The sequence below is a fragment of the Notamacropus eugenii genome, chromosome 2, assembly GCF_028372415.1.
Source record: "Notamacropus eugenii isolate mMacEug1 chromosome 2, mMacEug1.pri_v2, whole genome shotgun sequence".
In the NCBI taxonomy this organism is placed as follows: domain Eukaryota; kingdom Metazoa; phylum Chordata; class Mammalia; order Diprotodontia; family Macropodidae; genus Notamacropus; species Notamacropus eugenii.
Genome location: NC_092873.1, coordinates 385,514,725 through 385,540,864, shown reverse-complemented (window position 1 = coordinate 385,540,864; position 26,140 = coordinate 385,514,725). Strand labels below are relative to the sequence as shown.

The 26,140-nt window shown below is 39.2% G+C and overlaps 1 protein-coding gene across 6 annotated transcripts in view; it reads left to right on the top strand.

Moving 5' to 3' along the window:
- The window catches only part of LOC140529024 (SLAM family member 9-like), a 62,758-nt gene that overhangs the window by 19,224 nt on the left and 17,394 nt on the right, over positions 1-26,140 (top strand). For 2 of the 6 annotated variants that reach the window (XM_072647418.1, XM_072647415.1), the window contains 4 exons: positions 492-530; positions 2,702-2,754; positions 7,185-7,262; positions 11,726-14,207. In XM_072647418.1, the coding sequence (XP_072503519.1) occupies positions 492-530; positions 2,702-2,754; positions 7,185-7,262; positions 11,726-11,788 (233 nt within the window). In that variant the 3' untranslated portion in view covers positions 11,789-14,207. Of the gene's footprint in view, positions 1-491; positions 531-2,701; positions 2,755-7,184; positions 7,263-11,725; positions 14,208-18,245; positions 22,001-26,140 lie in introns of those variants that run through there. The other 4 variants (XR_011975391.1, XM_072647417.1, XM_072647416.1 and 1 more) reach the window with 4 other exon arrangements.

Below are 26,140 nucleotides of genomic sequence, written 5' to 3'. Positions count from 1 at the left end.
AAGAGAAGTTTCTATAGCCTGTATTACTAATTTGTTTCCCTAATACTCCATGATTGCAGTGATATGTTGCTGACTATACATTCCTGCTCTCATTATCCCCAAATCTTTTTTGCTCTGGTGAAACCCATCACTCTGGTTTGGGGGCCAATATTGGGTCCCCTGTCACCCAGGCAATCACCTGAATGGTCACAGTAAATCTATAATTTGACTACTCTGTTCATATGGTTCCTGGAACACATAAAGACCTTGTGGAGTGATATCCTTTTGAAAATTGGAGCCCTGCCCCTGGAACCATCCTCCTTTCTTTCCCTTGGACAGACTCTTCATTACACATGGGACTTTATTGTCCAGCACAATCTGTCCATCTTTCCATATCTGCCTTCCTCCCCACCCTCTTCAGGAGATATTAGAATGGGAAGAGGAGGGATAATAACTTCTCTCTCAATTACTATCACCTTTTTCAAAAACTTTCACTGAGTTTATCTTTTCAGGTTTTCTCCAATACTCTCCCAACCACGTTCAGCAACAGGGTAAGTTTCCAGATTCTGAGTTACCTGGATTGACACTGTTAGGAGGAACTCCTGGGTTGCTGCACAGTAGAGAAAGGGAACGAAAGAGCCAGAAGGAGGCACTTTGTAGGGAAGAGGACATGAGATCATGCTATCAAGGGCCCTATTAGACAGTGTTACTGATGGCAAGGGACAGAGTTTTTCTATCAAGAAGACCTAGTTTTAAGTCCTTCTTTTAACACTTACTAGTTGTGTGACCACGAGCAAGTAATTTAACTTTGCATTGCCTTCAGACAACAAAGGGTATAAAATACAGTCTGCTTGCTGATCTGCACTGGTAGAGAGAGATTCCACACTGGGAGTTCCATTCAAGTCTGGTTCCCTCCCCTCCAAAATGGCATGGTCTCTCTTTAGTCACATACTCCCAAATGGGAGCAGATTTATCCTCTCTACTCTGCTGATGACAAAACTTAAGGCTTTAAGAACAGTTCCTTCCAACTCTGGCATTCTCTGACATTGTAATAGTTTTAATTTGTCATTAAAATGTTATTAGCTGGCCGATGATCACTGATGGCATAGTCAACCCATAAAAGGAATGCTGGGGATGCTTCATCCTCTTCTTCCCCCACCCCTCCAATGATCCAAAACAAAAAGAAGGTCTAGGATATCAGTATTCTGAGAATACATTATCCTTGCATTTCTGGAGAAGCATGGAATGTTTAAACTGTTATGTAGTGATTCTGTCCCTGCCTCAGAAGCAAACTGAGGGACATAGCTGTTTCAGGATCACAGCGTATCACAAAAAAACTCACAATGAATTTCAGAGACTCAAACAGAGAAAGAAAGCTGTCCAAAATTGGAATCAGCTGCCTCAAGAGGTGAGGAATTTGCTATCATTCAAAATCTTCTAGTATACTTGTTGGAGAAACTATAAAGGACTTATTTATTCAGGTACAAGTAGAACTAAATGATCTGTGGGGTAGTAGATAGGGACCTGGATGTGGAGACAGGGGGACATGGATACAAATCCTACCTCAAACACTAGTTCTTTGACTCTGGAAAAATCAGCCTCCCTGTGCCTTAGTTATCTCATCTGTAACATGTAAAAAAATCAGCAAAATGAGCAGCTGAAAATCTGCGATGTTGTGACCCCTAAAGTTTCTTCACATTCTGAGATTCAATGATTGCACCAGCTCTTGGAAATAGAAAGGGGAACTATGTAATTGTGTCGAAATTATTCTGGGTTATGCCAGGAGAAATCATCACATGAAAACCACAGGACTCTCTATTCCACTGTACTAAGGGCTAGTCATTCTCGGCTTGTCTATGCCTAGCCTTCACAACTAAAAAGAAATGAAAACTTAAAGAGAAAAAGTGTATCTGGATTTCTGTAAGCCTTTTGACAGTCTCTCACAAAATCCTTGAATATAAATGGAGAAATACAGACCGGATGATAGAATATTTATGTGGGTTTGTAGCTAATTGAATGATGATACCCTAACAGAACAACAGACAGAAATTAAATGAGAGACATGGACCAAGATTCTGTCCTTGGCTATGTTCTCTTCAAAATTCTTATCACTAATTTGGGTGAAATCATAAATGGCACATTTATCAAACTTTTGTTCTTACTGTTCAGTCGTTTCATCTTATCTGATACTTCTTGACTTCATTTGGGATTTTCTTGGCAAAGATTCTGGAGTGATTTGCCATTTCCTTCTCCAGCTCATTTTACAGATGAGGAAAATGAGGCAAATAAGGTTAAATGACTTGCCCAGGGTCATACAGCTAGTAAGTGTCTGAGGCTAGATTTGAACGCAGGAATATGAGTCTTCCTGGCTCCAGGTCTGGCACTTTACGTATTGTGCCACCTTGCTGCCCCTTATCAAACTTAGAGATGGCATAATACATGTACATAAAACCTAAAGATTTAGAAAGCACTTTCCTCACAATACATCTATGAGATAAGTAGTACAAGAATTGTTATCATCTGTTTCACTTATGTGGAAACTGAGGCAAAGAGAAGTTAAGTGACTTGCCCAATGTCTTGTCAGAGCCAGGACTTGAATCCAAATTTCTCTTGATTCTAGACCAAATGTTCTTTGGGCAGGAAGTCTTCAAGACTGTATAGAACATTTGGTTGGTGGGGTCAGGAATTCTCTATGCGCTGATCCTGTCCTTTGTGTCAACAGAGGCTACCACTGAGGGGACCACAGTGTATGCACAAGTCAATCATCCAAACAAGGTAAGTCCTTTCAGTCATTCAACTGATACCTCTTATTATTCAATCATTTCAATTGTATCCACCTCTCTGTGACCACTCACTCCATTTGGGGTTTATTTGGCAAAGATATGGGAATGGTTTACCATTTCCTTTTCCAGCTCATTTGACAGATGAGGAAACTGAGGCAAAACAGCTTTAAGTGACTTGTCCAGGCTCATATAGCTAGTAAGTATCTGAGGCCGGACTTGAACTCAGGTCCTCCTAACTCTAGGACTATTGTTCTATCCACTGAACCACCTCTCAGTCCCACTTCTTACCAAAACCATATTACCAATCTGGCCAACTCACAAAGGAAACAAAACATTATGCAAGGCGTCCTAGACTATGTGTATCAATCAAACTGCAAAGTCACGTGAGACCTTTGCAACCTACCTGACACCTCCTTGGACTTCCCATAGAGTTTCTAATTCATACCACATAGTTTTTTACACATCATATGCCTCCTTCGGGGATTTCCCTGCTACATAAGCACCAGTCTCTTCTCCCAACTGCAATAAGGGCAGAGATACCATCTTCTCCTTCAAGTCCATACTCTGCCACTTATTAGCTGTATGACTATGTGCAAGTCATTTAATATCTTTAGGTCTCCACTTCTTCCTACAAAATGAAAACCCTGTAGAAGTTGGCCTCTGAGGTCCCTCCAGGGCTTCTAGACTGATGATCCTAAGATTCTGTGCTCTCTGAGGTTCTTTCCAGCTTTGAGATTCCACAGATCTATGGTTCTTTTGTCTCCCAGAAGAGCTGGCACAGTGCTAAGTACACATAACACATACTTAATGACTTCCTCTATTCAAACTAATATTACTCTTGTTGTTGTTGAGTTGTGTCTAACTCTCTGTGACCACATAGGGCATTTTTTTGGCAAACATACTGGAGTGGTTTGTCATTTTCTGTTCCAGCTCATTTTACAAATGAGGAGACTGAGGCAATCAGGGTTAAGTGACTTGTCCAGGCTCACACAGTTGCTAAGTACCTGAGGCTAGATTTGAACTCAAGTCCTCCTGACTCCAGGACAGGCATTCCATCCACTGTGCTACATATTTGCCAAGCACATATTACACACATAGTATGTGACTTCTCTACTATCGGAAGTCTTCAAATATACACTATATGTTTATTTGTTGGGGATGCTGGAGGAGGGGCACGTTATTCAAAGACAGGTTGGATTTTTTTAAAACATCCCCAGCAAATGTTCATCCAGCCTGCTCTTGAAGAATTCGATAAAAGGGAATTTACTCCTTGAGGCAAGTTGGTCCTAGGCACTGAACTAGTATAAGAATCCAAAGACAAAAAAGAAAAAAGGAAAAAAGATTCCAAGGAGTTTACAATCTACTCCAAATCAAACTGAATGACTTTTGAGAGAAAACAAAAGAGCCAGGGTTTATGATCAGTTCAAAGATAGGGAACTAGCCTCCAGGTTTCATATAGGTAAGATAGGGGAGCTCAGAGCCAATATGAGGAAGAGAAGGAGAAAAAATACTCCTAACACTAACAGCCTACAGCTCCCACTGCAAGCAGATGACCTTGACCTTGAATCAGATATGCTCTACCCCCATTTATTAAGAACCTACAGGTGACCCTTAGTTCCTAAATATCTTTGTAACCCCAACATTTCCTGGAAGATGGAGAAACTGTCCAAGATTTTCCTCCTCTACCCCTGTCATTTTTCTTTCTGTGGTAACACTGTCTTAACTAGAAATGCTGGATCTCCAACTCCCTTTTTTTAACTGTGAAATAAACAGCCTGCCCCTGCTTGTGAAAAGAAAGGAAGGAAATCATCAATATAGATTACTTCACACTTTCCCCTTTCCCCAAGAAAACAGAAATGCCTGAGGATCATAGAATCATAGGCTTAGTGCTGAAAGGGACCTTAGAGACCATCTAATCCTACCTCCTCAAACAGTAAGTGCCAACTTACTCAAACAGTAACTGCCAAAAAGTTTAGATGGTTTAGTTTGGTAGAGATTCAATGGAAATAGAGTATTCTGGGACCTCAGGACTTTGATTATTTTCTTGTTACCAGTAACATTTATACATATATATACGCATGTATGTATGTATATATGTACATACATATGTGTATATGTATATACATACATACACATGTGTGTTATATATGTTTGTGCGTGTGTATGTATATTATATATAATATATATATGTATATAAAATCTTAACCAGAAGTTGGAACTAAGTAGTTACAGCCCCTCTACTGAGACTTGCAGATAGTTAGTTATCTTTAGGGTATGATCACCTTCCAGGTATGAAATTCCTTCCAGGACCTATCAGGGGCCAGGTATCTAGAATTCCAGGGATTTTTCTGGAAAGTAAAAAACAGATATTACCTCCAGCTAAAAAGGTACCCATGGTACCTGAGGTACCCGTGAAATGCTTGTAGTAAACATTTAATAAATGTCTGATGAATGGATGAATGGATACAATATCCCTAAGTAAAATCAGTTCCTAGAATCATTTAAAAATAGATTTGTAATTATATATTTTACATTGCCTAGCTTGTCCTCTGCATACTTTTCTCCCCTCTAAGAGATATCCCCTATAACAAAGAATTTATTTTAAGTAAAAATAAAAGAAAAAATCTTCAGCAAGACCACTCAATATATCAAAAAAATTTTGACATATACAATATTCCACACCAATAGGCAGCCCACACACACACACACACACACACACACACACACACACACACACACGCACACACACCCTTCTTGTAGATGTTGTTGGTCAGTGAAGGATGGGGGACATGGTGGGGAGGGGGGAATGTCTTCTCAAGTCTCTTCCTTTGGAGCCCAGTTTGTTCTTTATAATTTGGCAAAATTCATTTCAGACTGTTTTGTAGTACAACAAGCATTTACTAAGTAACTCCCACCCACCAGGGTAGCTAGGTGTCACATGGATAGAGGACTGGGCTTGGAATCCAGAAGCATGAGTTCAAATCTGGCTTGCCATACTAGCTATGTGACTCTGGGCAAGTCACTTAACCATATTTGCCTCAGTTTACTTATCTGTACAATGAACTGGAGAAGGAAATGGCAAACCACTCCAGCATCTTTGCCAAGAAAACCCCAAATGGGGTCACAAAGAGTCAGACACAACTGAACAACAACAACATATGCCAGGGATTGTGCTAATGGCTAAGGATAAAAAGAAAGGCAAAAACACCCATCAGGGAGCTCATATCCAACGGAAGGAACCACATATAAATGAACAGGCTCATACACAGCACATACGGAGCAGTTGAAAGGTATCCCTGGAGGGGAGAATATGGAGATGTAGAAAGTGCATGTCCTTGCATATAGACCCCTTAAGCATTATATTACCTAGCAGTAATATTTCTTCCCAGTTAAGGAACTTAAATAATGCTCATCAAAAAGTTCTTATTTCTTCAAGGCATAAATTCCTTCACCTAACCTTCTATAATTTATGTAATTTAGTATATAAGTCTTAAAGAGATGCCCAAGGCCCAGAAAGGTGAAACTTTCCCAAGATCACCAACCAGGGGGAGGCAGGATTTAAGCTCAGTTGTATCTAACACCATGGCCACCATAACTGCCTGTCTAAAATGATATTCATTTTAAACATATTTCACCTGGATAGAAATGTTGAAGAATCTAAGGAAAAGGAAGGAACACCTAGTACTTAGGAAGGGAAAGCCCAAGGATAGATATGTTTACAAGGGTCCATTCAGCTTCTTGTCCTTCCTCATGGGCTGATTTCAGGTAGTACAACTTCATTCATTCATTCATTCATTCATTCACTCATCCACAATATACCACAGTATGCATTAAAGGCCTACAAAAAGTAGAGAAGGTAAAATCCAATCCAATTCAACAATATTAAAGACCTACTATGTACAAGGTACCAGCATAACAGAGACAAAATGGAAAAATTGCCCTTGTCTTCAAGGAGCTTACATGTTTCAGAGAGGATATATGTATATATCCCTTGTTTATTTGGTATATATATACAAGTAAACAAAGGATTATTATATGCACAACTTCATTTGAGGAGGTGGATGAAAAGTCTTACAAGTAGGATCCTGGATCATAGGGGATAAGAAACTAATGGAATTTCCCAGCGCAAACTCCTTGTTCTCTGCTGCTAATCCTTTTACTGACCCACCATGGCCTGTTTTTTGAAGGCATTTCATTTCTTTCCCCATTCCTGATCCTCCAAGGGTTTACAATATTTAAAATTCGAGAAATTTTGGACCCCATTAGGTCACACAGACTAGAGTCTGGAACATGATACCTCCCACTGACTCAAACTGTTCCCCACTTTCCTCATACCACCCACCCTGGAATCTTGAATCTATATGTAAATGCCACTGTCAGTTTATTCCTTATGATCTAAACATGTGTATTTTTTTCTTACAGGAAGAGATCAAAAGTCCAAATATTCCAGATCAAAAAGATACCCTCACAATTTACTCAACCATCCAATCACCTAAAGAGGTATTCACTCTATTGTCTCATTCTTTGAATTCTGTTATTCTTGTATAATTTGGAGGAGGGTCAGGTAAAGAAACTTTACAAGTCATGACAGGGAGATAACTGGTTGAAAACATTCCTCTGTCAGCCAAATGGAGAAAAAGTAGAAGAGACTCAATCCACGTGGCAGCTGACCTAGAAGATAGAGCAGGGGCTTATAATCTGTGATAGTCCTTAAGGGAGAAGAGCTTCTCATTTTATGTTTTGAAAAACCAAGGAATGGTAACAGAGGATGAATGGAGATGACTGCTCATTTTGCGCTGAAATGGAAGCTATTTTTAAAATGAAGCCACTCATGTCAAGAGAGGGAAGATAACAGAGCTTCTCTACATTTACATCCATAGTTTCTTGCAGCCATTCCTCCTTGATTTTTGAAAACAAAGATCTTTGAGGGAAAGATCTGGGTACAAATGGAAAGCATGTCAAATGGAAGTTGTCTTCTTCTAATTTCATTGGTCGATGCCTGACCTAGGGTCTCTTACATGAACTATATAACCATGAGCAAATTACTGAATCTCTCTCTGAGCCTTAATTTCCTCATATTAAAACTAGGTACAATAATAACTGCTTCACAAGACAAAGATCAAGCTCTATATAAAGGTCATTTGTTCCTGTAGAGTTATTTACTATTCATCATTGCCAATTATTATTGTTACTATTATCTTGTGTTGCATTCCCAGAAGGCCTTTCTCTATCATATTCCTGTAAAGCTTTCGGCTTCTTGGTAGCCTATGCATTTCAGTAGAGGACACTCAGAACACTAATACAATAATAATGGAATGTCAGGCCCATGGGAGGTGTTAAAAGAGATGCTTGACACTGGTCGTCTAATTATATTCAGTCCCATCCTTTCTTACAATTGTAATTTACATTTGTATAGCACTTCATAGTTTTAAAATTCCTACCACAATGCTTCATCGCAGCCAGAGGTGGTCCTTGGTTCTTCATGGCTATGTCACTGGAGCAAGTTCTACCCAAAGAATTATAGAGCGCTCAGAAAATTCACACTTCTATACCACTTCTTCAAGAGAGGAGGTTGGAAGGAGCCAGATATGGCAAACACAATACATTACAAAAGAAATGAAATCAACCACATCTTGAAAGACAAGAAATGACTGGTTACCAATGTGGACGTTATTTCTGGATCAACTATCTGCCTGTTGTCAGACCATCAACTTGTTAATACAAGTGTCAGAATCACCACTAAATTAGAAGAAAACATAGACACGTGAGAAGGTCATATGAAGAACAATTGGAACAGGTTCAAGCTATTGTGTCACAAAATGGGAAATGGATAAAGAAACAAATGTAAACAAATATTATCACCATTTCCTTCATATTTGCAAAACTAGAAGAGATCTTAGAGGCCACAGATACTTCCAACCCTTCATTCTACAAATGTAAAAACTGAGATGCAGAAAGATTAAGTGATTTGTCCAAGAGCTCTCAGGTGATAAGTGACAGGCAGGATTTCAACCCAAGTCTTCCAATTCCAAAACAAGTGTTTTTTCCACTGCGTTTTCCTGCCTCTTGAAGCCTTATTGAACCAGCTGTGTACCAGATGTGACTTCTTCCACTTACTAAAAAGAAAAAAATAAGCTTAAGTGTTATGGTTTTCTTTAAAAACAGAGTTCTCCTGGAATATATGCTGCCTTGTGCCCTTCAATAATTAAGTCATTCTACTACTAACACATGCATACACACACACAAACATACACACACACAGAGGCATATATGTATGTAGTGAATTCTTTATGGCCTCTATGACCCTATGACCTCCTCTATGGTTCTAAGGGTACCCTTGAAAGGTTGGGAGATCTTTTTCCAATACCATTGGCATGAGTCCACATGCCTGTTGTGTTCCCCCACACACAGTTCAGTAACTAGTGCTCCAGTTCCACTTAACCAAATAACACTAATTAGCTTTTATAAAGAACCTTTTTCTTCAAGATAGAGGCAAGAAGAGAAGTACAAAAATTCTTCCCAAACACCACTGTAGAAACACCCCCCCATACCACCCTAGTCTCTGGGGAGAGTAGGCTCAGACAGTGCCATTTTGCATCATTTTGGTCCTACCAAGTTCACATTACCATCACTGCTGGCCTACCATAGAAAGGATTCTCATTGGACAAGATGGTGTCTGAGATCTCTTCCAACGCTGAGAATCTATGATTCTATCACAGTGAAAACCAGATGATTTGGAATCAGAGTATACTCTTATATGAACTCATTTGCAGAAAAACTATGAAAAGAATGATGGAACCTTTAAACAGCATCATTTCATAAAGTAGCAAAGAGTAGTGAAAGAAAAATCAAATCCATAGAAATTTTGGCGTTGGATCCCTTTGGTCAGATCGTTCCAAAACAACTTAAAGATAAAACAAAAATTTGAAAAATGGAATGTATCTGTCAGGATTTCTATAACAAACTATTTTCATCATCAGTAATGACATATGAATAATATTAGGCCCACAGAAAACCACATAGTCTCCTTAATGAGATCCATGAGTTGGATCAAAGAGTTTAATCTTATAATCCATACAGCTAAAAGCAAATGAATGAAAGATGCCTATTGTCCTGGCTACACTATGCAATTTAATTGACCTATTTAGTTAGTCTACAATCGCATATACACGTATATACACTCGTAGACTAACTAAACAGCTCAATTAAACTATATATTAAACTGCATGTTCAATTCTGGCTATTGTTTTTATGTCTGCACATGTACACACACACACAGAGACACAGAAAGACACACACACACAAAGCAATACCCAGAATTGGGGGAAGAAAGCAAGAGGAACTGAATTTGGGAAACTGTGCAAAGCTTTCAATTTTGTTTCCAGGTAAGAAAACCTATCTTTGTAAGATCAGTATTCTTAAGGTAGTGTCAGATGACTGTTAATCAAGTATAAGGGAGTTGTCTTTGAAACCCCTGGACCCAATCATAAAAAAGGGGCCAACCACAAGTTTTAAATTAACTGCAAAATTTAACCAGGTACCAAAAAATCCCTTTATGAGATATGAATTGGTCTCTTAATGAATCAAAAAGGAAGCAATACAAAAGGATGAAAAAAAAGAAGTCTTCTGAAGACCAAAGGAGCATCCATAAACTGGGGGATAGCTGAACAAGGCATGGCATATAAATGTAATAAAGTATTATCCAGCAGTAAGAAATGATGAAAGCGGTGGTTCAGGAAAAGCCTTAGAAGACTTGTATGAGATGACAAAGAGCGAAGTAAGCAGAACCAGGAAAACAATTTATGCAGTAACAATATTGTAAAGAAAAACCATTTTCAAAGACTTATGAATTCTGATAAATGCAATGACTAACCATGATTTAAAAAGACTGAATATCAAAAAGGCTATCCACTTCTTGAGAGAGAGCTGATGTCTCCACAGTGTAGAATCAGACATTGTTGTGGCAAAGTGTGCATTTGTTTTGTGTGACTATATGCTTCTTTATCACAAGAATTATACTTTTCTCTTTACGTTGGTGGGTGGCAGAGACTTAGGGGAGAGGAGAGCTAGTCATAGTGTCGATATACAAAAAAAGAAAAGTGTCATTGAAACATTTTTAAAAACACGGAGGGTAAAAGAAGTTCAGAGGAAAACAAAGACAAGTAGGACATCTTTAAAGACCATTTATTATACATATTTATTGAATTTATTATTGAATTTATTATAAATTGAATTTATTATAAATATTTTTAATCAAATCAGATGTAATGAAGATTCAGTTTTCACACACAATCCTCTTTTCTGTTCTATTTAGTATATAGAAATGTATGCTCTCTTAGTGTATGTCTGCATATTTTTTTGCGTGATGTTTTCAGTTATGTTGTCAAATGCTTCCAATGAGAATGAATATGGCATCAAGGTCAGTTACCGCACTGATGGTAAATTCTTCAACTTGAAAAGGCTACAAGCCAAGACCAAAGTGGAGGGAGTGTGGGTGCATGATTTTCTGTTTGCCAATGATTGTGCACTCAGTGCAGCCTCTGACGCTGAGATGCAACAAAGAATGGATCAGCTCTCTGCTGCCTGTGCTAATTTTGGCCTAGCAATTAACACCAAGAAAATTCAGGTGCCCCATCAGCCACTACCACACCATCCACACATGGAACCATTGGTTACAGCAAAATGGAGAAGTTTTGAATGCTGTTGATAAGTTCTCTTACCTTGGTAGCGTACTTTCCAGAGACATGTACGTTGATAATGAGATTGACACACACATTGCCAGAGCTAGTTCAGTGTTTAGGAGGCTAAAAGTAAGTATGGGAGAAAACAGATATTAAATTGGCTACCAAACTGAAGGTCTACAGAGTCATTCTGCTGACCTCATAGTTGTATGCCTGCGAAAACTGAACAGTATATCAGTACCATATCAAGAAATTGAATCGCTTCCATTTAAATTGTCTTAGGAAGATTCTGAAGATCACCTGGTAGGACAAGGTACCAGACACGGAGGTCCTTACTCAAACTAAACTGCCAAACAGTCAAACCCTGCTTCAGAGAGTACAATTCTGATGGGCTAGCCTCGTTGTTCAAATGCAAAATGTACACTTGTCAAAAAGACTGTTTTATGGAGAATTCACACGGGACAGATGTTCACATGGAAGTGATACAAGGACACTCTCAAGATCTCTCTTAAGAACTTTAGAACTGATTGTGTGACATGGGAGACACTGGCACAGGACTGCTCAGCATGGCATGCCCACCACGTCAGAGAAGGTGCCGTGTGCTCTATGAACAAAGAACAATTGAAACAACTCAAAGGAAACCCAGGATACACAAATTTAGAGTATCCACCCCAAATGTTCACAGACTCTTTGTACCTGACCTGGGGCAGAGCATTCTGAGCTCATATTAGTCTGATCAACCACAGTCACGCACACTGAAACTTGACTCTAGCATAGTGATGTCATTTTGGGCCTCTTCAAGAATGGACAGCAACCAACCAATCTGCATGTGCATCAATTAAATTCAGAATAAACAATTTAAAATAAAATTAAAGGTTATGCTTAAGGAAGACTTTTAAAAGTCAGTTTTCTAAGTCCAGAAGAATTGCTGATGAGGAACCTAGCTCCTAATAGGTGAAGTAGACTAATGGGCCTATGTAAGAAGCCATGTGGGGTTGGGAGAACAGAAGTACAGTCAGAGGTAACCAGCACAGGAAAGGAACCTGGACTCTGAGAGGAAGGCTGACTAAGCACAAGGATTATGAGTTACAAGTGTGTGGATGAGCTTCCTCCTCATCTTCAATGACAGACCCCAAAGCGGTAATCTTATTATCTTTGTTCTCCCCCAGAGTTCTTTTATGGAAGCCTGAAGTCTTTTTTCTGGGGTAGGAAAGTTTGTTTACTTTTGTTGGTTTTAAATGTTTATTTTGTCTTCTATAAACATTATAGTTATCTACCTCTTGTACCTGGTAAGTATATCCAATGGAGGCATACCTATTGGAAATACAGTTACAGGAGTAGGGAACTGAGCACAGAAACAACCTCACAGAAGATGAAGAGATGTTCTACAAGAAATAGTTTTTTAGCTGGGGGCATAAACAAGACAGACAGGCAAGCAGGCAGAGAGAGAAAGAGAGAGAGAGAACAGAGGGAGAGAGGAGGGAAGGAAAGAGAGAGAGAGCATTCATTCAGCATTTACTATGTACTAGGCACTGTACTAAGTACTGGGGTTACAATAACAAGAAAACAAGATGGAACCTACTCTAAAGGAATTTATGTTCTAATAGGAGAAGACATAATATAAAGAGACTCTGGAAAACTAAAGGTATAGGGAATAGGAGAGGGGAGGGGAGAAGAGAAGAGTACTCATACAGAGGCAGGGCAACTGGTGGGGAGGTGGAGCAGGACAGTGAACCAGGAATAAAGTGAGCAGGGGGGCTGGGAAATCTTCAAGATGTGGTGTTCTAGGTATATAGAGAATGCAGAGAATTATATATCCCTTGATATTACTTTCCAAAGTTGAGAAGGAATATTTATACAGGGAAATAAATCTGGTCAGTGAGTCTAGAGAAATATGATCAGGGGCAAGTGAGAGTGGCTAAATAACCTTGCTCATTCATCCACAAGGAACATCACAATCTCCAAAGAACCAAAATGGCAGGGGACAGAAGTCAATAGAAAATCTATAATGCATATAAATAATAATAACTAGCAGATAGTTTATTGTTGTTCTGTTATTTCAGTCATATCTGACTCTTTGTGGCCCCATTTAGGATTTTCTTAGCAAACAGACTGGAGTGGTTTGCCATTTCCTTCTCAAGCTCATTTTATAGACAAGGAAACTGAAGTAAACAGGGTTAAGTGACTCATCCAGGATCACACAGCTCTTAAATGTCTGATGCCTGCTTTGAACTCAGGTCTTCCTGATTCCAGGCCCAGTACTCTACCAACTGCATCACTTAGCTGCCCCTAATCAGTAATAGCTAACATTTATATAGAATTTAAAGGTTTGCAAATCACTTTACTAATATTATTTCAATTTATCTTCACAACAACTGAGAAGTAGTTGCTGTTATTATCCCCATTTTATATATGGGGAAACTGAGACTGAAGGAACCTAAGTAGCTTGCCCAGAGTCACACAGCTAGTATATGAGGTTGGATTGGAACTCCAATCTTTCTAATTCCTAGTCCATTGTCCTATCCACTAAGTCATCTAACAACTGCAGGATAGTCTCGACAATGATGAACTCAAGAAGGTGTGTCACAGTTATCACCAAGGAAACATATGAACAGAAAATGAAGTCTACTGGTCATAAAGCAAGAGCAGGAACTATCATAAAGATAACCTAAGTACTGCACTAATAGCCGTGGAAAGTTGCAGGACCTAGGAAAAGACCTCCAGCACATTGAGCTATACAGAAGATTTATGGGAGGATATGAAACAGAAGGTGATATGGATGATATGTATTTTTCCTCTTTGAAGGAAGGACCCACAATGATAAGATCATGGAGACGTTGAAGTATTATCTATTTTTTATTTATTTTTATTTCCAATTCATGGAACAAAACAAGTATTTCCACATGGAATTGCAAACCTCCATTGTACAATTTGCTATTCCCTTCAAATATACAACAAAATTATTGTGTAAATTTCTTTTTTTCCTTTTGTTCTTCCCTCCATGTCCTCTGCCTTAGAGATGGCTACCATTAGATGCAAATAAGCATGCATAAGTGTGTATGTATACATATATAGGTATATATATGTAAATACACACATGCACACATATATATGCAAAATTATACATATGTATACATATACTATATATATATGCTTCTGATCATTTTTTTCTCTGGATACAGATAGTATCTTTCTATATGTGTCTTTTATTTTTGATTTGTGTATTTATAATAGTCAATGACAATCACTCAAAGTCATTCTTAAAACAATGTTGCTGTTACTGTATACAATGTTCTCTTCATTCTGCTCACTTCACTCTTCGTCGTTTCCTGCAAGTCTTTCCATGACTTTCTAAGATCATTGAGCTCATTTCTTATAGCACAGTAGTATTCCATCAGAACCATACACCACAACTTGTTCAGTCATTCGCCAGTTGTTGGGGATCTCTGCATTTTCCAATTCTTTGCCACCCCAAAGAGAGCCACTGTAAACATCAAATTCACATTCAAAGTTATAATTACTATTTGTGAATTTCCCTCCATTTTATTTTTACTCTCTCCCTGTTACTTATCCTCTCCCCCCACCCTCCAACTCCCTACTTTACCCATCCCTCTAAGAGTCTTCCCTTCCCCTTTTCCTGCCCCCCAACTCAATCCACACAGCTCTACCAAAGTCCCCCCATCCTCTTCCTCCACTCTCCAAATCCCAATCCACACAAACCTCTAGAAGTTCCTCCCCCAGTTTTCTCACCTCTGTGTATGTTCAGAAGACTTCTACATACTTCCGGATGTACACATTGTTTCCTCTTCAACCCAGATGAGAGTAAGGTTTCAACATTACCAGGAAGGTTTCAACACTCCACCCCTACCTTTTTTCTCTGTATTAGTTCTTCCTTTCATGTTCCATTTTAATAATATAATTGCTCCCTTTTACTTTCTCTTATGTAATTTTGTTTTTTTAGAAACACCCTATCATACAGAACTCAGCCCCAACCTTTCTTTCAAACTATCTTAGCAATAATGACAGTTTTAGGGACACTGATAACATTTTCATATATGTAATAAATAAACAGTTGGACCTTAATGAGTGTCATATATTAGTCTTTAATGTTTTCTTTATATTTCTTCTGGATATTTTATATCAAATTGTCTATTGAGTTCTGTTCTCTTTGTTACAAATACCTGAAAAGTCTTTCAGTTTGCCACATGCCCATTTTTTTTCTCATTCAGGATTATACTCAACTTTGCTGGTTAAGTTGTTCTTGGAATGCAAACTCAGCCCTTTTGCTCTTTGAAATATAATGTTTCAAGACCTACAGTCTTACCTACAGTAAAAGCTTCTAGGGCTTGTGAAATCCTGACTCTATTTCTGCAGTATTAAAATTGTTTTTATTTTCTTGTTGCTTGCAATATTTCCTCCTTAACCTGGGGTTTTTAAAACTTGGCTATGACATTCCTGTAAGTTTTCTTTCTGGGATCTCTTTCAGGTGGTGGATGGTAGATTTTATCTATTTCTGCTTTACCTTCTTGTTCTAGAACTTTAGGTCAATTTTCCTTAAAAATTGCTTGTATTATTGAATCCTGATTCGTTTATTTTTATCATAACTTTCAGGTAGCCTGCTAATTCTTACATTGTCTCTCCCCCATCTATTCTCCAGATCAGTTGTTTTTCTGATGAGATGCTTCAGAATCTATTTTTTCTAGTTTTATTATTTCTTAGTGTCTTATAATGTCATTTGATTCCTCTTGCCCAATTCTAGTTTTCAAGAAGATATTTTCTTCCTTAAGATTTTGAACATCTTTTTCCAATTGGTTAACTTTCTTTTCATAATTTTCTTGGATTGCTTTTATTTTTTTCCTAATTTCTCCTGGATCTCTCTTTTGAATTCCTTTTTAAATTCTTCCAAGAACTCTTTTTGACCTTCTGACTATTTGATGTTACTCTGTGGGATAAGAGTTGCATTTTTTAACCTCATTATCTTCCTCTGAATGTGAACCTAGATCTTCTATTACACCAAAGTAGCAATCTATGGTTGGGTTCTTTTTTCCTTTGCCTACTCATTTTATTTTTTTTTATTTTATATAGCTCATTATTATAATCAAGTTTTAATCCTGAGTTGTGGGTCTTGTTGTCGTAGGCCTCAGGTCCTCCTTACTATTATTTTCTGAATTCTTTCCCCAGTGCTCAATTGCACTCACTGGATACGTGCTCACTCCCCCCTGCCCACAGCCACAGCTGGGGATCACTTCTGATCAGCACTGCTAGTGTTGGCTTCCGGAAACAACAGGGAGTCCTTCAGTCCTCCTCCACTTTGCTGTCTGCTGTTCCTTAAACGAAAGTTTGTGAGGTGAAATTTCCTGAGGCTTTGAAATAATTTCTTTAAGGCCTTGAGTGAGGTGAATGTTGAGGTGAAATTTCTTGAGACCTAGTCTGCTTCCTGACAGAGTTGCCCTAAGACCCGCTGTTTGTGGATTCAGCTTGGGCCTGTAGGGGTCTATACTTCACTCAGGCCAAACCTCAGCCCCTGGAGGTACAGTCCTTTCTGAGGTCCTCTCAAGTTGTCTTAGGAGGACAACTGCTTTACCCCTCTATTTTTGCTGCTCTAAATTCATATCATGGAGATTTTCTGTTGGTGGAGGAAGTCTGGAGGGCCTGGAAATTTCTAACCCACTTCACCATCTTCCCAGAATGACATTATCAAAGTATTATCTATTAATGACTATAAAATATTCCAAATCCGTTACCCTGTCTGACCTTCATGACACTCCTATGAAGCCAGTAGTACAAAAATTATGTCCATTTTATGGATGAGAAGACTGACAGGGCAAATGATCTGCCTACAGTCAAACACATAATTAGTGACTGGGTCAAGATTAGACTCCAAGTCTTCTGACTCAAAATTTGGTGTTTTTCCATTATACTACCTGCCTTGTCTGTAAAGCTTATTGTGAAGTATAGCATTTGCCTGTAGATTTCCACCTTCTAAGTTAAATGCAATGTAGACCAAATAGACTACATAGGACCCGTGTTTATATTATCTTGTAGGAAGGGCTTCTGACTGCAGCTAGAGAATATTAGGAAATTTATTCTATGTCAGCTTAGGGAAACTGTCCACAGGGTCATCACAGGGATCAGTGTTGAGAAAGGAGCTTAAGAAACTATTTGAAACTGCAATTTCACCAATCATATTTTGGAGAAAGATGGAAAGTTTTGTAAAAATTCCCCAGTTAAAAGCAAAACAAAAAGAAACTTCTTCTTCCCCACCCTCAGTGTTATCTGGAGAATTTGGTGGGGAGAATAGCCAACTTCCATTTATTGACAGTCTGAGACATTGAAGGAAAGTGTGTGCGTCTTTGTGCTGAGGTCTTAAGAAGCCCACAGTTCCCCAGACTCAGATTCATTTTCTTGGAATTTATTCATAGAAGCACTGAAAAAGTAAGTTGGTCTGTAAACAAAATGGTCTTCAACAATTGAAATGAATGTTCAGCAATGAAGAGATTCATTAACTTCACCAGAACACACTTGGAGATGTTGATAAAATAACTAAAATCAACAGAGGGCCCTGAGTTTCCAGTCTACTGTCCATCCGATTTCTGTCTGACCTCTCTTGTTTTGGCCCCATGACCAACTAATCTCATTTTCCAATCATACATTTCCTAGTTGATATCTTTTATTTCTTTACCTCTATATTCCACTTGTCTATGACATCTATATGTCTCTTGCTCTGAGGGGCCAAGTGGGGTCAGAATTACATTGCTCCTGCTCTCTGTTAATATTCCATGTGTCTTCCTCTTCTTTCCAGAAGAAAGAAGCCACACTTCCTGAACCATCTACTTACAGCCAATTCATTTAAGGAACCAGACAAGAGTGTCACTTCATTTCTCCAGACCCGTTTCCTCATCTATAAAGCAAAAGGGTGGATTGGATGATCTGAGGTTTCTTCCAGCACTTAATCCTATTTTCCTATAATATCTGCCTCCCTCTGCCTTTCCACACCAGCAACGAAGGGATGGCAGACTTTCACATGGGAAAGGTTACCCTCTCCATATGACAGACATGGAGCCGAGCAACTCTTCTTGCCAGGTAAAAAGCAAACTCTGGACATTGGATATTATCCTCACTGATTCTTCAGAAATAAACCATGATGTCTAGGTTCTACTGCCAAAGGAATGTCTTCTCACCCAGAAACTAAGTCAAGTAGCCTCTATCTCCTCACGGCCAAGCCAAGATACATTTTAGAAACGTGACTTGTAGAAACTTTTTCTTTGTTAAATTAACTGATGGGGGCAAGAGATATAGGATTCAGAAGAACTAAAAGCTGCTCCACCATTAAGAAGTCCATGGAAACAGGGAACCCAGAAATCATCATTCTTTCATGGAGATTTCAGGCTACTGGGGAATTTCAGCATCCCACTACCCCATGCTCACCATGCACTCTCACTTAGATGCCTTGCCATCTCTCACTTCTACCCATCCTGTAGGAAGACTGTTCTCCTCCCTGAGCAGTGCCAGTTCTGGGTCATCAATGGACTACCTTCCTTCTTCTCATTCTTTGAAAGCCACTATCCTCTTCCAATTGCTTCTGTTGGCTAGAACCCATTCCCATCTTGCTTAGTGACTACAGAACCTGACATGCATTCTTCTTCCTTTTGTACCAAGGCATCCCCTTCAGTGACTTTGGTATCCCATCAGTGAGCCTTTGCATACTCTGGCCTCATGTTCCCTTGGCCTTCACTATTGTAAAAATCCTCCTCCTCTTCACATCAGTCATGCTTTTCTCCCCACCCTTGTGTTGTTAAACATCATCAAGGTAGCACTGGAAAGGTAAATGGACCTAGAAGTGGGAAAAGACTTGAATTCAGCATCTACCTCTGACACTTAATACCTCTGCAATCATAGGCAAGTCTCTTCACACCTCTGTTTCCTTGTCTGTAAAATGGAGGATAAAAATAAATGTGGTCCCGAGTTCGCAGGGTTGTGGGAGAATAAAATGAGGCAGTTTATGTATAATGTAATAATCACTGGGAAGCCTTGATCTGCTAGACTGAGCCAACTCCCATGGATCTGGTACATATGCTCTCACCCCTGACTAAAGGACATGCATGACCCGAGGGGTTCATGGTTAGTTGTGTCCCTTTGACCATGGGCTGTTCCTAGAGGATTGTCTTTCCAGCCAAAAAGAGTCACCCTTTCTGTGGACTATAAGGAATGAGGAAAGACTGCTTTTGGTAAAATTGTTGTGAGGCTCAAATATGATAATATTTGTAAAAAGCACTTAGCACAGTGTATAGCACATAAGTGTGCCCTAGAAATGTTTGTTCCCTTTCTCTTCTTCTCTGGCCTCTTTTGAGGTAACCTCTTTGTCAGAGCATAGCCAACACTAGCTCTGCCTTGGACTTCCAGCAAGGGGAGGGGATTTCTTTTCCTCTCCCCACCTCCAACCGAACAACAACAACTGGATGTATAAAGCAGCAAGCACCTACACACATGCTCAGCTCCATGGGAACACCTCGATGGACGTTCATCAGATCAAGGAATTCTCCTGATTGCCCCTGCTACAAAAGGAACACATTTTACAAACTATAAAGTGCTATATAAATCAGATATTTATCTCAAACTTAGGGTTCCTCCTTTCTATCTCTATCCACTGAAACAGCTTTATACCCTAATCAGAACTTCTTGATTCACACAAGCTGTTAGAACCATTCTGGCTACAATTGTCACCTCTGCCTGCCCAACTTCATTCATTCATTCAACAAGTATTTATTAAGCACATACTATGTGCCAGGCTGTTAGATGTGGGAAATACAAAGACAAAAATAACATCTCTTTTTACATTTTCTCAGAATTGGACTCTATAGTCAATAGCCTTAATAAATTCCTTACTATCACCACGAACTACCTCTCCCCCTTAAGCTTTTGTCATGTTTTTTGTACCAACCCCTGATCCTAGACCACCTTCCATCCTCTGCTTTCTTAATTCTGTAAGAAGTACAGGTCATGTAAAGCATAGAGTAAACTGATCAAAGTCAATCAGTCAAACAACAAACATTCAGTCAACAGCCTATGAGAGATTCTGAGAAGACACAGACTCTATGCACAAAATACTCTTAGCCTACTGGAGGAAGATAGAGTATACCATAAAAAGTTAAATAATTTTTGGGTAGTAGAGATAATCAGTCCTTTGGGACTTTGCAGAAAAGGAAGGTCAATATAGGTTGAAAAGGTCAGGGGAAACCACAGAGGAAGTAGAACTTTCAATTGGACCTTGAAATGGGGGTGGACTTGGGATAAACCAAAAGGAGGTGACAGGCATTGAAAACTGGAGCATGCTGTGTTAGGGACAATAACACGATAGTCTGACTGTAGCAGGAGGTTCACAAGAGGAAATGATGAGAAATGCAATAGAAAAAGAAGGTTGAGACCAATTTATAAAAGGTCTTCAGGGATAGGTAAGGAGTTTGGGTTTTGGTTTTTTTTTTATTTTATTTTTTAGGCAACCCAGCCTAGCTGAAGTAGCAGGGCACCACAAGGGAGAAAGAGGAAGCATTATGTGCCAGGAAAACCAAACCACCACCACCACCATCACCACCTTCACCACCATGTCATCTCAAACCCCATGGAGACAATTCAGGACCCTGAACCCAAGAGCCTTGGAAATAGTAGTGGCCCCAAACCACTAGACCAGCTTCCAAACCAGCCCCTATGACCAACTGCTACCAATGGAAAGATAGATACAGGAGCCTTGCTAGTGGAGATGCCCCTCCAGGCCACCAGTCCTGCTTCCAGCCTAGCCCTTAAAATCACTCTCTGGAGAAACAACTCGTATGAAGAAGAGGCCAGACAGCCCAGTGAATTGCCACACCTAGGGCGAGTTGGCTAGCCTAACTGAGGCAGCAGGGTACCGTGGGAGAGATATAGGAGGCACCATGTGCCAAGCAAATCAAACCACTATCACTACCTTGACCAGAGCCTTGGAAATAGCAATGCTTCCAGTCCAGAGACCTCAGCCGTCATCTGAGAAAGCAGACCCTGTGGAGATGCAGCCTAGCAACTGCTCTGCCAGGTGCTACAGTCACAGCTACTGAAGACCCGGACAAAAAATTCTGGTTATCAAAGTCCTTGGTATTGTCAAGTGGTTCAACATTACAAACAGATATTATTTTATCACTTGCTTTTTCACTGACTCCTAGGGACCATAGAACATTTCCATCAGACACAGATAAAACCTTCTATACGTACTGTCTCCCCCATTAGAATGTGTGTTCCTGGAATTGACAAACACCTGAATGCAGATGGAAGTATACTTTTTAAAATTTTATTTTCTTTGTGTTTATTGTTTTTTTTGTTCGTGTATTCTTTTATAACATGGCCTAATATGTACATGTTTTGTATGACTTCACATGTATAGTTAATATCAAATTGCTTGCCTTCTCAAGAAGGGGGAGTGGGGAGAGAGAGAATTTAGAACTTGAAATTTTTTTTAATGATTGTTAAAAGGTTTTTTTACATGTAATTGGTAAATATTTAATGAAATAAATAAAATGTTTAAATAGCTTTGAGTGCCTTGAGAGCAGCACATCAGAAGGGCTTGACAAATGTTTTTTCCATTCATTCATTTTCCAGTAGACACCGTTATATAAATAACTACTAAATCTCCTGTCTGACCCTTCTTCTGAGCACTAAATTTTCCTTCAGCTGGCAACAGAACTTCTTTACCTGGATGTCCTACTAGCATCTCAGATTCTGCCCAAAATGAAACTTATTATCTTCCCCAAAAAAACCTGCTCCTCTCCCTGATTTCACTATTACTATCGATAATGTCACCTTTTCTTCCATGTTTGACACTTTGCTTTCTTTGACTCTTAACTCTCCTGTCCCTCTCATATCCAAATTCTCACTGGTATATGTTGATTCTATCTCTACAACAACTCTCACAGTCATATCTTTCTCTCTGCTCCTCCCACCATCACCATTATGCAGACTCATTACCTATTACCTTCCTAGATTTTTGCAGTAGCTTACTAAAAGGTCTCATAGCCATTCTCTCTTCCTTCTCAACTTTATTTGTGTAATAGACCCCGTTAGAGGTCTAATAAAGCCTATGGAACCCTTCTCAGAATAATAGTTTTAAAGGTATAAAATAAACTAAAATAAATGATGTAATAAGAACTCATTTTATTGAAATATAGTTCTTATAACATTTCGAAAATAAGTTCACAGTTCCCAAATTAAGAAACCCTGTTCTAAGTAATCCTTCAAGTATCTGCTAAAGCTTATATATAGTCACATCATTGTTCCTCTGCTCAGAAATTGTCCTGGGCTTCCTATTACCTACCCAATAGAATTCAAAATCCCTTGCCTAACATTCCAGGCCCTCTACAATCTGGGACCACCCTACTTTTCCAACCTTATTCCATATTACTCTGGAGTTCATAGATTAGACAACAAGTCCCCACCCACCTAGCACAGAGTGGATGTAATGACTAAATAGCAATTGTTCCTCTTTTACCCAGGAACCCTGAGGGTCTTCCTCTCCCAGTTTGATTGGTTTGTTTGGTTTTTTTTATTAAAGGGGCCTTCCCTTGAGTAACTACATAAAGAAGCCTATTCATTGAATGGGTGTATCTCACTCAAAGTGAGAATGTGATAAGACCTTAGCCTGAAAGACCCAGGGTTTCACATTGCATTGTGGGCCATCTACAACTGCCCTAATGAACATCAGGCCACTGGACCCAGATGGCTCAGGAGGAGAAAGTGAGGTTGGTGACCTTGCACAGCCCTCCATCACTCAAATCAAAGTCAACCGCAAGTCAAGTCATCACCTTGATGTCCTGGTCCCCTTCGAAATGAAGGACAAATACAACCACCATATTACTCTACTCCAAGTACTTTAGATTCCAGCCAAATTGGACTATTTTCTATCCTTGCCTTCTCTCTCTGTCCTCCCCAACATGCACTATGCTTTTCCACTTTTACACCTTCAATCATGTAATTCTCTATAAATGAAATTCCCTCCCTCCTCTCTACCCTTTGCCTGGTGAATTCTTAACTATCCCTCATGGTGTAACTCAAACATCCCTCCTTCTAGTATGCTTTTACCAATCCTGCTGATCCATAATTATCTTCCCTTTCACACTTCATATAGAACCTTGTTCTGGACCTAACACACCTATCATGTAATATATTATAATTGTTAGCACTTGTTTCTTACCACTCCTCCCCCATGAGACCATGTTGTTCTTTGTCCTTCATTTTTGAAGAGGACCAATGTCATCACAGGGTGATGCTTTGATTTGCATGTTAATTGGGTTTAAGTGAGGCAGAGCAGCACAAAGTCAACAGTCTCACTGTCTTCCATAGTTATCAACATCCAACAGCAATATATCAAATTATGCACCATCTTGGAGTGCGGGGGAGAGGAGAGATGGGGAGAAAATTTGGAATTTAAAATCCTACAGAAGTGAATGTTGAAAACTAAAAATAAATGAATGAATTTTAAAAAGAAATAAAATCCAATGGCAAGACTGGATAGTCAAGAAGACTAATGATGGCCTCTAGATGACCCTGGCATCTTCAAAGTTCGAACAAGCTCTAAGCTGTCTATAGCATCTGCTTCAGCCAGCTTTGCTGCCATTGGAACAAATTGTTCCTATCTGCCCATTCTGCTAGAGAGGAAATCTTCACATGATTAGGGTAGACCTCCCCCTAACTCATGGATGGGTTTGAGGCCTGTCAATGAAACTGTAAACTTCATGAAAATAAAGACTATGTCTTATCTAAATTTTGTATCTTTATAACCCAGCTCAGAATTCCATTCTGTATACAAGGTGTTTGATGTACATATTGAATTGAATTGAATTACCAAAGTAATGTTTTAGGAAAATTAATTTGAGAGATAAAAGTACATAATGGATTGGGAATATAGAAAATTCAGAGTCTGGAGTCCTCTAAGAAACCAATTAGAATTATTAATCTGAGCATGAGATGATGAAGATGGTCCATATTTAAACAGAAAAAGAGACTTTAAGAAAATCAGGGGGCTTCATGACTTGGGGTCAAGAACGAGGGGAATCATCAAAGACTTAAAAGTTTCAAGCTAAGATGATTAGGAAAATGATGACACTTTTGGTAGGAATAGGGAAATGGTTGGGAGGAGGAGAATGCGGTTTGGGTGACAAAAATGTTAAGTTCTTTTTCAGACAAGTTGAACCTGAAGTCACATCAGAAGTCATATGGAAATGTCCACCAATGCAAGGAATTAAATTTAGAATGGTGAATACTGTTTCTTTATCCAAAGTGCAAAATAATGCCACTAACTGTTCACTTAGGGAGCAAGGGGGAAGTAGAAGGAAATGTACCTTCTAAGAATTTTCAAGATAACTGGAACTTACCCTTTCAGAGGGCTAAACTTTTCCAATTTTTTTTCATTAAAATGTTTTATAAGATTGTAGAAATGAGAATTGGAAGAGACTTTAGAGATCATTTATATATGCCCATTCCTTTTTCCCAGGGACTTTTTGTCATACTCCTCCCTACTTGTCAGGCAATTGTCACTAGCCACAACACCAGCTTGGGGAACTGAATCTTTCTGCCTTTCTTCTGATTGGCTTCTCATAATTTGTTATGATTTTTAAGCCAGAAAACTGGGGTTGTCAGAATTATGTGTTAATTAGAATTGTAAATGCTGAATGTCAGCCTAAAGAATAAATGTAACAATTTTAGTAGAAGGGTTTTATGGCTACCCTTTTTTTAGTTCAACTATTTTTACTTGCTTCCTGATTCTTTGCTGACTGAGGCTGATAACATATCTGACTTTAGGACGTCTGGGTGTGAACCAAGTTCCCCTCAACCACTGGAAATTCCCTCAGAATGGACAGCTGGAAAGGGAAAGCGAACTGGTCAGAGTAAAGGATAAGACAAGGCTAGAAAAGATCGGTGTAAGGGGGAAAATAAGTCACAAAAAGGAGGCTGTGAGTTGTTGGAAAGGAGAACTTGAAATGTCAAGGATGAGCAGGGTGGAAAGTAGCCTCTTAGAAAGAGGAGGAAATATTTTAAAAAAAAAGAAAGAGAAGGGAAGGGGAGAGCTCCCCACTGCCTTTTATGAGTCACTATTGTCCCCCTCCCTCTATTTTCCCCTCCATTCTCATAGTCATGCATTCCAGTTTTTAGTCTATGAGAAAGGAACATCTTGGCCCACCACCACCACCACCACCGAGTCACAATCTCCACTGCACAGAAGGCTCAGTGGTTTCATTGGGGATTCTCAAATGCTTTGAGGCGGAAAGCAGCGGTGGGGTGAGGAGTGGAAGTACCTCCATATATGGTGCAGATTTTCACTTCCCAGCAATGACCCATCTGCTCAAGCACTATTTATCTCCAAACTGTGCTCATCACACAAGCCAAACATGATCCGAATGCCAGCCCTGATCCAAAGTGCCCAATTCTAACCCTGTTTCTAAATTTTTTTCATTTGTTTACCCTCCTGTGAGGTTTAGATATAACCAGTTTAAATTATCATGGGGAAGGAAAAGACAAGCAGGCAGGAAGAAAGTTCTGGTCTTGGGTGATTGCCTGAAAGACAGTTATGTCAGAGCTATGAGCATCAGCAGGCCCCCAGATCAGAAGGTAGAGTCCTGTGAGCTGGTGTTTTCAGAGATCAACAAAACATACCATTCTCTTGAAAGAGAATTTTAA